Source organism: Lichenostomus cassidix, chromosome 9 (assembly GCF_008360975.1).
Source record: "Lichenostomus cassidix isolate B80296 chromosome 9, HeHo_3.0, whole genome shotgun sequence".
Taxonomy (NCBI): domain Eukaryota; kingdom Metazoa; phylum Chordata; class Aves; order Passeriformes; family Meliphagidae; genus Lichenostomus; species Lichenostomus cassidix.
The window spans coordinates 4,081,052-4,094,233 of NC_139490.1; the positions used below are offsets into that span (position 1 = coordinate 4,081,052).

General features: G+C 45.0%; 2 protein-coding genes across 2 annotated transcripts; both read right to left on the reverse strand.

Annotated features, from left to right (window-relative positions):
* Nucleotides 1-2,505: 2,505 nt before the first annotated feature.
* RPL22L1 (ribosomal protein L22 like 1) lies at nt 2,506-4,659 on the reverse strand. Its single transcript, XM_085069036.1, has 4 exons — nt 4,552-4,659; nt 4,194-4,286; nt 3,679-3,800; nt 2,506-2,759 (listed from the first exon to the last, which is right to left on the reverse strand). The coding sequence occupies exons 1-4, from the start codon at nt 4,558-4,560 to the stop codon at nt 2,615-2,617; spliced, it is 369 nt and encodes a 122-aa protein (XP_084925162.1). The 5' UTR covers nt 4,561-4,659; the 3' UTR covers nt 2,506-2,614.
* Nucleotides 4,660-4,862: 203 nt separating this feature from the next.
* On the reverse strand, nt 4,863-12,646 carry EIF5A2 (eukaryotic translation initiation factor 5A2). Its single transcript, XM_085069035.1, has 5 exons — nt 12,507-12,646; nt 12,070-12,268; nt 10,584-10,688; nt 8,963-9,094; nt 4,863-8,682 (listed from the first exon to the last, which is right to left on the reverse strand). Exons 2-5 carry the CDS (start codon nt 12,232-12,234, stop codon nt 8,623-8,625), a joined length of 462 nt encoding a protein of 153 aa, XP_084925161.1. The 5' UTR covers nt 12,235-12,268; nt 12,507-12,646; the 3' UTR covers nt 4,863-8,622.
* Nucleotides 12,647-13,182: the final 536 nt, after the last annotated feature.

The following is a 13,182-nucleotide window of genomic DNA, read 5'->3' on the forward strand; positions in this document are numbered from 1 at the left end:
AAAATTGTGGAGGAGTCACCATTTTTCTGAAGAGTTGCCTGGGGTCAGCTTCTCATTTGCAGACTACTGCCAGTTTTCTCCATGAAACTTCTAACAATCTTACTGCAGAAGCTCCATTTTAAATTTAAGCCCTTTTGTAGCCTCCATGCCAGTTTTCTCCATGAAACTTCTAACAATCTTACTGCAGAAGCTCCATTTTAAATTTAAGCCCTTTTGTAGCCTCTATGCCTAACACATACATACACCATGACCTGATAAAAGTCCTACCTGTAACAGCATCCACACTCAGGGTGGGAAGCTCTGGATATGGCCAGTGGAGCTTGGGCAGCAACACAGGAAAAATGCCTGGCTGGATCTTACTAAAGGAAAATTTTACTGAATTTATTAGGTATTCTAGATCCACAGTTGTTATCAGAATTTTCCTTTTCCAAAGTTTAACAATATTTTTATGCATCGGAAAAAGGAATTCTTGTGCTCCATCCTCACTGCAGTTAAGCTCAGGGAGTGATACAACCTGCAGGAGCACTTTGGCAGTTTCCCTCCAAACTCAGCTATGAAATAGGTTGCTTTGCTTGCAATCCCAGGCCTTGTTTTCCTCTGACTGGTGACAATCTGTATCTGCTAGGCTGTACAATCACACACGTGGCTGCCAGCCTGCTTTGAAAGGAAGGATAACAAGGCAGTGTGATCCCATTAGCTCTGAGTTTTGTTCGTGCTTGTTCCATTTAATCAGAGCAGGTTTGTTGTGTCAGTGTGGTGTAAAGGATATATTGTCACATAAAAGCACAGCTCTGAAACACCAGGTGGGGCTGTGTTTTGAAATACAACTGTTAAGTCAGGCCCTTTGCTTAACTTCGTGCAGCAAAGAAAAAATCAGTTTTACAAATACTTTTACAAATACTTATAAATACTTACTTTACAAAGCTTTACCATGAAAACATGTTGTCTTGAAATACTTGTTCAACACAGTATTATCTACTGATACTGCAAATGCTTTCTAACAGCATGAGCAATCTTTGGGATTTCCAGACAAGAACAAAACCACCTTTAATTGTTGCTTTACCACTGCCTGTTTTTTCTCCAGTGGGAAATGCCAATGCAGCACTACCCAGTGCCCCAGGCTGAAGCAGGACTTGTGCTGTTCTATTTCTAGATATATATTTCTAAAGTCCAGCAGATTCTGTCTTGCAGCCAGTTACACACACTGCTCCCTTCCTTTTGCTGCCTCTGAAACAGCAAAATGAAACAACTAGTGAGACAGACTGGCATAAGTAGCTGCTATTTCACTGCTGCTGCTTCTCCTCTCCCTGGGCCAGGAACAGCTGCTCAAGCACACTGGAAAATTGCAAACGACACCCAAAAGGCTGCTGACAAAATTTATTTCCCCTTCTGTATTTTTCATTTAGATTTAGGTAGCAAATAGTGAGTGTTATTTGACTGTAATGCATTGTTTTGTGCTTTGCCAAGTCTCTAAATTATGCCTCAGAGGTTTGTCAGCATGAACAATGCTGATATAATTTAAAAAAATCAGAAGATCAAACAATTTAGTGGGCACACTTCAGCCTTAACTACCAGGTTTGTTCAAGCACAAAATTCAGTATCGGAGCCTAGATGTAGCCCTGGGTTTATGATATTGAATATAGCATTACTTATTCCAGAGTTCACCAACACACTGGAACCTGAGTAAATATTCTGATTAATCACATGCAGAGGATACTACATGGCACTGAAATGCATCTACATGCAAGTTACTGCAACTGCAGGCTCCCACTTTTTTCATAATGAAAACAACAAATCTCTCGATATGTATAGAACTAGTTCATAGTTATGGAATGATTTGCTTCAACGAAGAACTCCCCACCTGTACCAGAGAAATATTCATTTCAAATAAATAATCCCAGAAGTCAAATATAAGAACTGTAAAATATATCATAAAAGTAGAAACATCTGCATGGATTTTATGGGATTCAGGCTCTGTCAGTATTGAAGGATATCTCACTCCTTCCCTTAAGATGTTTAAGCTGGTTGCTGACACTCAGGTTTGTCTCCACCTCCTTATCATCCATTTAATATAAACCAGGCTATCAAATCTTTGTTATCCTCCAGTTTCACTTGTGGTTATACACAGGAATAGCACAACCAATTAGTGACTTACATAAATCACACCGGAAAAAACATTTACAATTTGTAAGCCTATTTTTTAACTAAATTAACTAGAAGTAAACTTTTATTAAATATTATGCCATTACCTCCAGATAAATTCACAAAAGGAACTGGTACTTTCAGTCACAACAAGTGACTGAACTATTTGTACCAATATGATTAAAAATTGATTTAATTGTCCTACTCATGTACTGGGCAAAGGGCTGTATTTTTCCTAGTGGGACTTTCACCAGTGCCAACTGAACAGCTGATTCCTGGCAGTGGAAAGAAAACTGCAAATCAAGCAATTACCATGCTCTTTTCTAATTAGAATTCAAGAAAAATACTAGAAAACCAACCATGCTCTGTCCAACAGGGTACAAAATCTTTATTCACCAATAAGTTAAAGTGTTCTTATAAATAGATGTTCTAGTCTTTTGTACTCTGCACTGAGCATAAAGCCAAGGTTCAGTTACTCCTCAGACTCTGATCCTTCTTCATCCTGGCTGATCTGGAAGTAGCGCAGCTCGTAGGTCTCCTTGTCGGAGGCAACAACACGGAGCCAATCCCGCAGGTTGTTCTTCTTGAGGTACTTCTTGGTGAGGTATTTCAGGTACCTGAAAACCAGGAATTTCACATTAGAAGTTTCTGACTGAACAACCCTTGTGGCTGTCTGCACTCCACCCAAGACGTGGCTCGGCCCCAAGCAGGGCAACACCACAATGGTTACACCCAGAAATGGGAAATTATCATGTTAAACAGGTGGTAAAGGCTTATTTTCATTACAGATATGTAAGAATTTATTATTCATTTGACTACACAGTGAAATGCCAGTAACCAGAAAGCACTGGTAAGTGGTTCTAAACCTGAATTTTGAGAACTGGTTCTAAACCTTGGTCTAAGGTAACAGATTCTGGTGCACCTGTATCAACAAGGGGGAATTCTGTACCTCTCACCAGTGCATTCACCTCTTGTGTGTCCTAGCAAACTGAACAGTTTAAGGCTTCATTTGACTTGAAGGGTTTGTTTGCACCAACCCACATCATGTACACATTCATTATAATACAACCAATTAAGTAATCAAACAGCCATCCATGACATTAATTCAGTGTGATTTTAAAGGTCCATCTTCCCTTCATACACTTCTAAGAACCTATATAAAGTATCTCTATTAATATGCTTAGAGTCAACATTAATTAGCAATCAAGCCTTGGGTTTTAAAAAGCATTTTTAAAATATCTGATATAATAAATGTTTTAATTACATATTTCACTAATATTTACAAGTGCAACGAAGGTTAGAGCTAACATCTCTCCAAGTATCAGAAGTGCACTAATTGAAATTCATTTTGCAGACAAGAGCTGAATATAAATGTGTGTTTTAGGGATGTGGTTCATTGGTGGATCTGGCAGTGTTATGTTTACCGCTGGACTTGATGATCGTGAAGATCTTTTCCAAGCTAAATGATTCTGCTTTTATGTTGAACATCCCACAGTTCAAACCCCTCAAACAAAACACAAGGAAAGCCATGCCAACCTTTTAGAAAACTGCTTCTCAGACGTCACTGTGATCTTGTTCTTCAGACGTTCAATGTGAACGGTGTTGCCCAAGTTTCCCGTTTTCCCATTGACCTTAACCTTCTCCTTTAGGAACTGTTCCTGTTTCAGGATTGAAGAAATAGAACACTAGGGAATGGCACCCTAGGTATGAACTAGGGAAGGGACCCTAGTCAGGTAGCAACATTAAAAACCACTGTTCACTCATGGCTGGACATTAGTACTAACAGTGCCAAAGTATTTTACAGCATGTAATTATAAAAAGTTGCCCCATGCTAAAACAGAATTTAATTAAAAACAGTTCTATTCACAGACAGGTATGAAGCATACTGTCTATACATATAAAGCCAAATAATAATTTTTAAATTACAGTATTTTAAAGAACAGCTGATGATTTAATTCATTGAGAACGCAGCTTTTCAACTGCAACCCAGTTACTGCACCGAGGCTATTATTACAGACTGTGTCACAAGTATGAGCAAAACCACGACTTACAAAATTCCCAGAATCAAAGATCCCATCTTCCACAGGATGGGTCAGGTCAAGGCAAAACTTCCAGGCTGACTTCTTGGACTTTCTGTCCTTTTGCTAAAACACCAAAGAATTCCTCAGCATTAACAAACAACGTGGTAAAAAATAAAACTTTTACCCAAGGGGGGACACACATGGCAGCGGGAGCGCCACCTCCTGGCCAGCGCGGCTTACTGCAGCCGGCTCGGGGCGGCCCGGCCCGGTCGCCTCCCACACGAAGCCCTCCCGGGACAGCTCCGCTCGCAGCGGCACCGCCGCCGGCGCCTCACCCACCCCAGGGCTCCCCCAGCCGCCCTCACCACCGCCTCCCTCCCGCTCTCACCGGCGCCATAGCGCTGCCGCCGCGTCGCTCCCGTAGAAAGGAAGTCGCGTCGGCCACGCCGAGCTTTTATACCCCCGGCGGTGACGTCACCGCGCAGGCGCGCGGGGCGGCGCGGGGCAGGCCGGGAGGCGCCGGCACTCCCGGGAAGATGGCGGCGGTGGGGAGGGAATGCCGTGTGGAATGTCCCGTGGGGAGTTTCCCGTCGTTCCGCCCCCGCCAGCGGCAACCGCCCGTTCCCCGCGCCCCTGGGAAGTGGGGGCAAAGCCCCACGGCAACCCCACCGCGCTCCCGTCACCGTAACCAGCACCAGCTCCCCACAGCACTGACACCTTTATTATTTCTGGAGCAAAACACACACACACGTACAAATCTTTCCCCTGATCGTTTCCATGGTGTTGAGAACAGTAACAGAGCTTCCCAAACGGACACCGGAGCTGCCGCCCGAGCCGGTTACAGGGTGGGTTTGTCCCACGAGCAGTAGAACCCGCCGTGGCCTTCGCTCCCTGAGGAGCCGCGGCAGCCGGGATGGCTTACAACACACAGCACAGGACAGAAGGGATTCTGCGATACAGCAAAGCACACACAAAACATCTCCTCGGAGCTCGCAAACCAAGTCACTCTCGGATGCCAAATACTGCAGGGCCACAGTGCAGGTGCTGAGCTGCCGATCACTCCAGGATCCAGGCCTTCGAAACATTCCCGGCGGATAGTCGAAATATCCTGAACAAGGTCTCTTTACAGCCTGAAGTTTAGTTCTACTGTAACAAACTACATTCTAATTACTCAACCAAAAAAAAAAAAATAGTGGGATTTATTGGATTTTGAATTCTGTGAGACTGACCTGCAGTAACCATAAGAGTTAGAACTGTCAACAAACTTGACTTCTTTACAGACTATGTAAAATTATCTGTATTGTGAAACTACAGACCGTGCACCGTTTCTGGGTGCACTTTGGATTAGAAAAACTTGCAAGAGAAACAATGAACTTCAGCTTAAAAAAAACCAGCCCTGAGAACATGGCTCAACCAGCAAGAGCCCAGTTGAAAAACCACCATTATAAGCAAAAATTAGAAGGATCTATTGAATTCTCAAAGTATTATTTGCCAGCATTTGAGGCAGGAAACACTGCAGTCTTTTCCAATTGTGTGAAGTAGTTAAGAGAAACTCAAAGAACAGGAGCCATAAAAAACTGCATTATTTGGAGTGGAAATACCTCTCACGACCTCCCTGTGTTCACAGGCTTTACTCTAAGCAATTGCCATCAGCTATAAGAAGTTTATGGTTTTGACACAATTTAAGTGTTAAGACAGTAATACAGAACAAATACACCGGTAAGATTTGTTTTAAAGTAAAGCTATGAAAGGAGAACTTCCCTAAGCACTTCGTTATGGATCTTAAAAATACACATCTCTATGGACTACTGATCACAAACAAAGTTTGTTGCAACGATTCTGACAGGAAACGGAAGCGTCTTGCTTTGGAAAAAAAATGCCTCAAATACATGTTCTAATTTAGAAGCAACTTTTAACCTTACTGAAACTTGGAGATTATGTTTTAAGACATGCTTATGTATTACCTATGGGAAACTTCATGCATTATGCTCTTGCACTTCCATGGTGTCTGAAGTGCTTCACAAAGACAACTAAGTATATAAGAACAAACCTACAATGAAGTACTTAATCATTTAAATCTTGCAGAACTGAAGGTTGCAATAGAAGGACATCTGGAAGAACCCATGGAGGACTTTTCCAGCAAGTTGGAAATCATAAAACCTCCATCTTTAAATTGCTGTAGTACCTGAAAACTCCAGTCAGGCCAGGACCCTGCTTGTAGGAACAGGGCTTAAACCAGCCCTGGTCCCAGACAGCTTAGTCCAGGTAACTGCTCAGATTGTGGGCCAGTGGCATCAAGTACCTGTCTTCCAACAAGGTTTTAGAGGACAGACAGGCACCTGAAAATAGACTAAAGCACTACCAGAGCAAGGGCAAATTCAAGTCTTGTAGTTTTCAAGCGTATTGGAAGTATTTGTTTTATGGTGATAAAACTTGCATTAGTTTGACATAGCAACCTGTGACTTCCCATGTGACACCACACAGCTCAGCTTGCTGTCAGCACCATCAGCAATGGTTTCAGTCACCTCCAAAGCCAACAAAACCTGACTGCCAGGCACCAGCTTGATGGAGAGGCAGAAAGGAGCATAGTGCAGACTGGCCTGAACTACTCCTCATTCACTTCAGAACTATTCTGGAAGCATTTCAATCTACAGCTTCTTTTAAAAGCAGCTTTGCCATTTCAGTCAAGGTGCTATTTATGGAGATCTTCTGCATCATTTTTTGTGCTAGGCAAGAGCATGTGGCAGGTCCTACCTCTGCCAGGTGTCCCAGGTAGCTGTGCTTTATTACCAGAGTGTATTTATTGCTGTCTTTACCTTCACTGGTACTGCTCTCTCTGGCGTGGGAAGTCTGTGGAAAACGCATGCTTTTGCCACCTGCTTTACACCTCCAAGGCTTGCTAAGCCCTGCCCCAGTGTGTCCAAGGGCAGCTCAGGACAGCTGCCACGAGCCCTTTGGGGACTAGAGAGTACAAACTATGAAGCTGAAAACATTTTAAGCAGTTAAGAGCAGCATGAAGTCCGACTCTGGCTGCCAGCAGTGTGAATTGTGCGTGCTGTCCTGGGCAGCTTCCGTGTCATCCTCCATCAGCCACTGAGCATTAAGGCAAGTTCATGAAACAATTTATCAACTGTGGAGAGAGGTCTGAGCCATGGACTAAGGAAGTTTCCCCACTCGTGAAGAGTCACCAAGTCTTAGAATTCAAGTTGATCGCTTTAAACAGGAGCAGGCTAATTATCCTTCCCATAAATATTGCTGTGAAGCCTTGTTAAGCTACTAAATAGTTAGAGGCATGCATGCGTGTGGCTATGACTCAGAACTCCCCAGGATAGGAGCCAGCTTTCCTAACTAGGTAGCAAGTTATTTACTTTTATAGTGAAGCCATGGTTGTTCGGTATCATCTGTCAAGTTTATGTTTTGAAAATACAATAGTTTTAGTTTACTTTTAAAAAGAATCACATGCATTTAGTTTAGGCTCAATGCTACAGTTTGTCCCACTTTCTGAAAAATGTGTGGTCCCTGTGCTACAAAAATACGGTCTGAACCTGAAGGTTAAACCTAGAGCTGGAAGCACTGCAACGGATTCCATGGAGTTTGTCACTCTTTTATAGTTTCAGATAAATATAATAAAGGAAAGCAATTGAACTGCATTTTTCTATTTTATTTTTCAAGTCTGACAAAGGCCTCGAGTGAAAGTCTATAGCTTTAACATCCATTCTCACCTTTGTGTCCCCTTGACCTATCTATGTCTTATCTACTCGATATTCCAACGGCCTGCCTAAACCACAGGTAGGCTTTTTTTTTTTAAACCATTTTATCATTACAATAAGCCAACAAGTTGGCAAAGAAGAAAACAGAGGTAATACAGTTTAGTTGCACATAGCCACTGGGGCTTGGTCAAGCCAGCTGGCATTTCTGATCACTTGAGTTTCTTGGTCTGAAAGTTGCGATTGGCACCTACAGTTCTGCAAGAGTCCCAATCCACAGAGTACTTAAGCTTTAAAAAAGGGGGGAAAAAAGCTACTTTTATTGTCAGTTCTACCTAAAGATGTCAAGAAAAATACTATTTGTGCTCTAGGTCACTTTATAATCCTAGATACCTACCAGCTTATCTAAAAGCCCCTGAATACTGTATTTTGTCTGTTCATACAGACAAACACTGTTTTGCTCAAGCAAATAAAAATATATCCACTAGTAACACCTGATTGGTTTCTTAGATCCATAGCTGAAACCCACAGGAATGTTAAAATAGTTACAATTAAGGAATTAAAATCTCAGTGATTTTGAAAACTGCCAGTTAGCCTGCAACACTAATCCAGAATCCAGCACTGCTTTTTAACAATTCAAAAAGGAAATGAGGTTGCTTGTGAAGGCCAGAGCTTTGGTGACAATAAGGACCAAATTTATAGATCTGTGGTTTGTCCAGACCTGAGCAGTTGCCCGAGCCTGGCGATCTTCTTTACTTGCAAGGCTTTATGGCTACAGCACATTCTTCATTCATTGCACTTATGACAGATATCTGGAAGAGAAGACACAGATGTGAGCTCCCACCCAGGCCACAGGAAGTGCTCCTACAAGTTACAGACGGTCACATTTTAGTATCTATCCCATCTATTTTAAGTGCTCCAGTACAAATATCCTTCTACATCTCAAAGGACCAATGCCCACCCTTCACAAAGGCACCCACCTAATTCACTCTTCACAAAGAGATAGAATTGATCAATATCAGAGTAAGACTTCTTCATTGTATCATCAAGAGGGATTAATTATAACTGTTCTTGTCTGCCCTCCCTGCTCACCTGCACATCTTCATTGGCATTGAATTTTCCTTCTATTTCTTTGCCGAGATCCCCTTCTGGCAACTTTAGATCCTCACGAACTTCACCACTTTCCGTCAGCAGGGAGAGATACCCATCCTGAATGCCTATCAGCTGCAAAGAGAAGTTCATCTTTAGAAGTCTAATATCAGCAGGTCGTAGCTTAATGTACGCAGAAGGCAGCAAACTCTACCTGTTACAATAGTTCTTTAGTACTCTGTAACAGTTAAGAACCTTATTTAAGTCCATTTTTAACAAAAGTTTAGAGGGCTGAGAGTTAAGGCAACTGTAGCAAAACCCAGTCAGCTATCAAGAACCAACAGAACCCTGCTGGTTACTTCCTAGTAGGTGAGATACTACAAACCCTGTGTGATTTAGGAAATGTACTGCTTCCAGGTCACTGGTTTAGCTTTCTCATCTGTGAATTAGAAACAGTAACTGGAATGGCGTTCACTCAACAGCACTGCTTGTATTAAGTGTACAAAGTACACAACAGTGTATCTATACACTTCTATACCTGCATTTCTACAGTGACATACTATCATTTACATTAAACACTAATGAATGAATTAGGGAACATCCACCAAGACATGGACCACCTTTAAAATGTTCTTTTCAGCCTAACCAAAAGCCTGAGCTAAGGGGAATGGCTATTTTGACAGAGCAGGTTGGGGAATCTGGAACACGTAACAGTAAATCAAAAACATTAGAATCCCAAGAGAAAGACCACCAAGATAACATTAGGAATTTCTTGGAAGGTCTGAGCCCTAAGACAGGCTGGCCACACTTTATTCCAACAGCATCAGCTGTCCTGAAGAACTGTTAAAACACTGAACTCGGCCCTTGTCAAGCAATTGCAGCTTTCCAGATGAAATGGATGTGTCAGTTCCTGACCAGAACTATTCCCGATACAGTAAGAAGATAGCAAACGTGTTACACCTCAACCTGAACTGTGCTTTTAAGAGCTCACTAACCATATCACAGCAGGCATTACGGAAGTTTCTCCCTTCATACATATATTTGTGCAGATTTGAGGAGCTTCAAAATTATTTGATATCAACTAAAGCCACTTTCCACACAAGAAGCAGAAAACACTTTGGCAAATTAGAATTGGCATCAGATGCAGTTAAGACTGTTTTGGGAATTTATCTACTCCATATTAGAGTGAAACTATAAATGACAATTTATGCTTAGATTCAAATTTAGTTATGTGAGATTGTGATTATGCTTTTACTAATATTAACTTGGAGCAGGGATAACCTCTTTCCATATTCTAAAGGATGCCAGTATCACAAAGAATCAAGAAGTGACCTTGTAACAATAGCTAGAAAATGCATAGTTAAGAACTATGTCTATTACCTGTCATGTTTAAAGAGTGCTACTCTGACCTGAGGCTGTTTATACATTAAGGAGCTCTCTCTCCATCAGTGAGTTTCGACAGTTTTAACAATTCAGTAAATGCTATGAGTTCAGCTATATCATGTCTAGACACGCAAGTTCCATTAATTCTGACAACAGCACTTTATTAAGAGGCAAATTTGGGTATGAAGAGAGTTTATGTGTGGTATTAAGTGTACAAAGCCTTGTATGACTGTTAACTCACCTGGTAATCATTCCTCTTGATATTTGGAACATCCATGTTATGAGTTGATGGGCAAATATCTTCATATTTTTTACCAGTGAAGATATCAATACCAACCAAATGGACCTGTAAGAACAGAAAAATAACTTCAGTTACTGCTGCTGCTGGAGAAGCAAGATGCCACTGCAATCAGTATTGCTGGTTCTACTCAGTTTCCTATGAGATCGTGTACAATCCCAGATTCTGCCTCAACCCTTTGCCTGTGGTATGAAAACATCCCTCACTCACATGGAGGAGGCCTCTTGCTCCCTTCCAAACACACTACAGAAAGTGTACATGAGAACAAGACCAGCAGCTGTTATCTTCCACTGCCTTCTGCAGACTTACAGCAGCAAGCTAAAAGTTCACAGTGGTTAAGAACATGTTTATTTTAATATCTAGCTGTTCTGAGAAACAGGCAGTGGAAGTCAAGGGGGAAAGAAGTGGTCATGTACAGAGGTCACAGCAGCTCCCACCTCCCTTTATGCCAGCTGCACTGCTTGCTTCACCTAGAGCTTAGATGACCAGCTTAACCAGTTCTTCTCAAGTCCTTTCCTTCTCACAACTGTCTCTGTATTTTAAAAAATCAGATTTACATATTAAAACAAGTCACAAGAAAAGGGGAAGGAGAAAGGAGAAAACTAGGAAGAGCTTGGTATACTCTAGCTTGGACAAAGCCCAAATACTCTACTCTCCTACACATATCACACAACACCGTGGAACAACAATCTCCTTAGTCTGTGTTAGTAACACATCTGTGTCTAAACTCTGATATATCCACCACAAAGTGTGGCTGAACGAATGAATGAAGGGGGATTCCATCCTTGCTCCAAGCTCTGGACAGCTGCGTGAGCCAACTGCTGGGGCAGCAGGGCTGCAGCCCCAGACAGTGGCTCAGAACGTCCCTGCTGGGATACAGGCACTCCTGTCTCAGTTCTGGAACAAGGAAAGAAGCTGCGAGGCAAAGGCAGCAAAACAGGGCCAGAGCAGGCCCAGAGAGTAACGAGTGTCCGCCGAGCTCTGGATTATGTAACACAGCACGGGCACTCCTGGTCTAACATTGCAATAGTAAAAGTCTGCCGGCACGGGCAGCACAGAAGTGCTCTGGTGGGTAGCGACAGCACAGCCCAACCACGCCCTAGCGATTTCATCAGCCCCCCTTCCAGAACTTACTCTACCCCCACTACAGAAACTGGTTTTGTCACTATGAGCGTTAAAGCTTTTTTTTTTAAAAAAAAGCGTTAACGAGTTAAAGCTGGGAGAAAAAAACAACCCCCGTCCTCAATCCTTCCTGCTTTACATGACTGGAAACCCTCGAGCCAGCTCCGGAGTGATGAGACACCGCCGCGAGAAAGGCAAAGGCAGGACACTGAGCCAAATGAAACGCTACACCCTTCCCCGCCGGCCAGCCGGCAGCCGCAGGAGCGCACACTGCGGGCTGTGCGACAGCCGGGCCGGCAGCGCTCACCTTGGCGTGGCCGTGCTTGCCCGTCTTGGAGGTGGACATCTCCACGATCTTGCAGGGGCGCCCCTTGAGCACCACGAAGCCGTTCTTGCGCAGCGCCGAGCACTGCATGGGGTAGGTGGAGGAGGCGCCGGCATCGCCCGTGGTGAAGTCGAGCTCGTCGGCCATGGCGGTGCGGGGGGGAGGGCTGGCGGCGGAGGGGCTGCGCGACAACGAGAGAGGGTCGGCTCGGAGCCCCGGCGGCTGGAGGGGGTGGCGGGGAGGGGGAGACAGGGACGGACGCGGACCCAACCACCCACCGCGGGGAGCGCGGGTCGGGCCCCCCCGCTCCGCACACGTGCGCGGCGGGCGGGACCCGCCACGTGCCGCGGGCCCCCGGCCTCCCGCCCCCGGGCCTGCCTTTTCCCCTCTCCTTTCCCATTCCCCGAGGTCCCCGTTACCTTGCGAGGAGGGTCGGGGGGTGCCGGGGGTCGCGGGGGTCGCGGCGGTCCCGGGGGAGCGGGGCGGGAGCGGTGGGCGCGGCGCACACGCGCCCAACACCACTGCGGCGGCCGGCGGGAAGGGGCGGCGCGGGCAGCGCGCGCACGGCGCGGCCCCGCCCCTCCGCTTCCGCCGCCGCTCATTGGCCCTCTGCAACGCCGCGGGGAGGCGTGGTCTTCTAGCCCCTCCCCTAAGCCACGTGCGGGCGGCACTTCCCGGGCCACGCCCTCTCGCCGGTGGCTGGGGGGGCGGGCGAGCCCAGGGCGCTGCGGAGGCGCCGCGCATCAGCCGCCAGGCGGCGCCCTGCACCGCCTCCTCCCCACAGGCCACACCCCCGCCGCCATCTTGGGCGGCTGAGGCGGCTGCGGCGCCTCGGGGCTTCTGGGGCACAGCGCTGCAAGTTAGACTAAGATGGGGAGGGAATGTGTGTCCCCAAAATGTCCCCAAAGCCGTGTGAGCCGTGCGTGACTGTTCACACAAGGTTCTTTTGGTCGCCTCCTGTGCCCCCTCTCAGAATAATCAGAAACCAGCGCGTTTTGAAAGCATTATAATCGGCCAAAAATGATGGAGATGGCTGAGGTTCTTACAAGGGCTTCTGTTTGATATTCCATTAATAGTGGAATTTTTAGTACTGGA

Bases quoted from the DNA above. Each gene is read 5' to 3' on its own strand.
- RPL22L1 (XM_085069036.1), bottom strand. The intron at 3,801-4,193 runs GTAAGTCGTGGT...ATCCTGAAACAG, and splicing joins TCTTTGATTCTGGGAATTTT to GAACAGTTCCTAAAGGAGAA. The intron at 2,760-3,678 runs GTTGGCATGGCT...CCTGGTTTTCAG, and splicing joins GAGAAGCAGTTTTCTAAAAG to GTACCTGAAATACCTCACCA.
- EIF5A2 (XM_085069035.1), bottom strand. From the start codon at position 12,234: ATGGCCGACGAGCTCGACTTCACCACGGGCGATGCCGGCGCCTCCTCC. The intron at 10,689-12,069 runs GTGAGCGCTGCC...CTGTTCTTACAG, and splicing joins GCAAGCACGGCCACGCCAAG to GTCCATTTGGTTGGTATTGA. The intron at 8,683-8,962 runs GTGAGCAGGGAG...CTTCTCTTCCAG, and splicing joins ATGCCAATGAAGATGTGCAG to ATATCTGTCATAAGTGCAAT.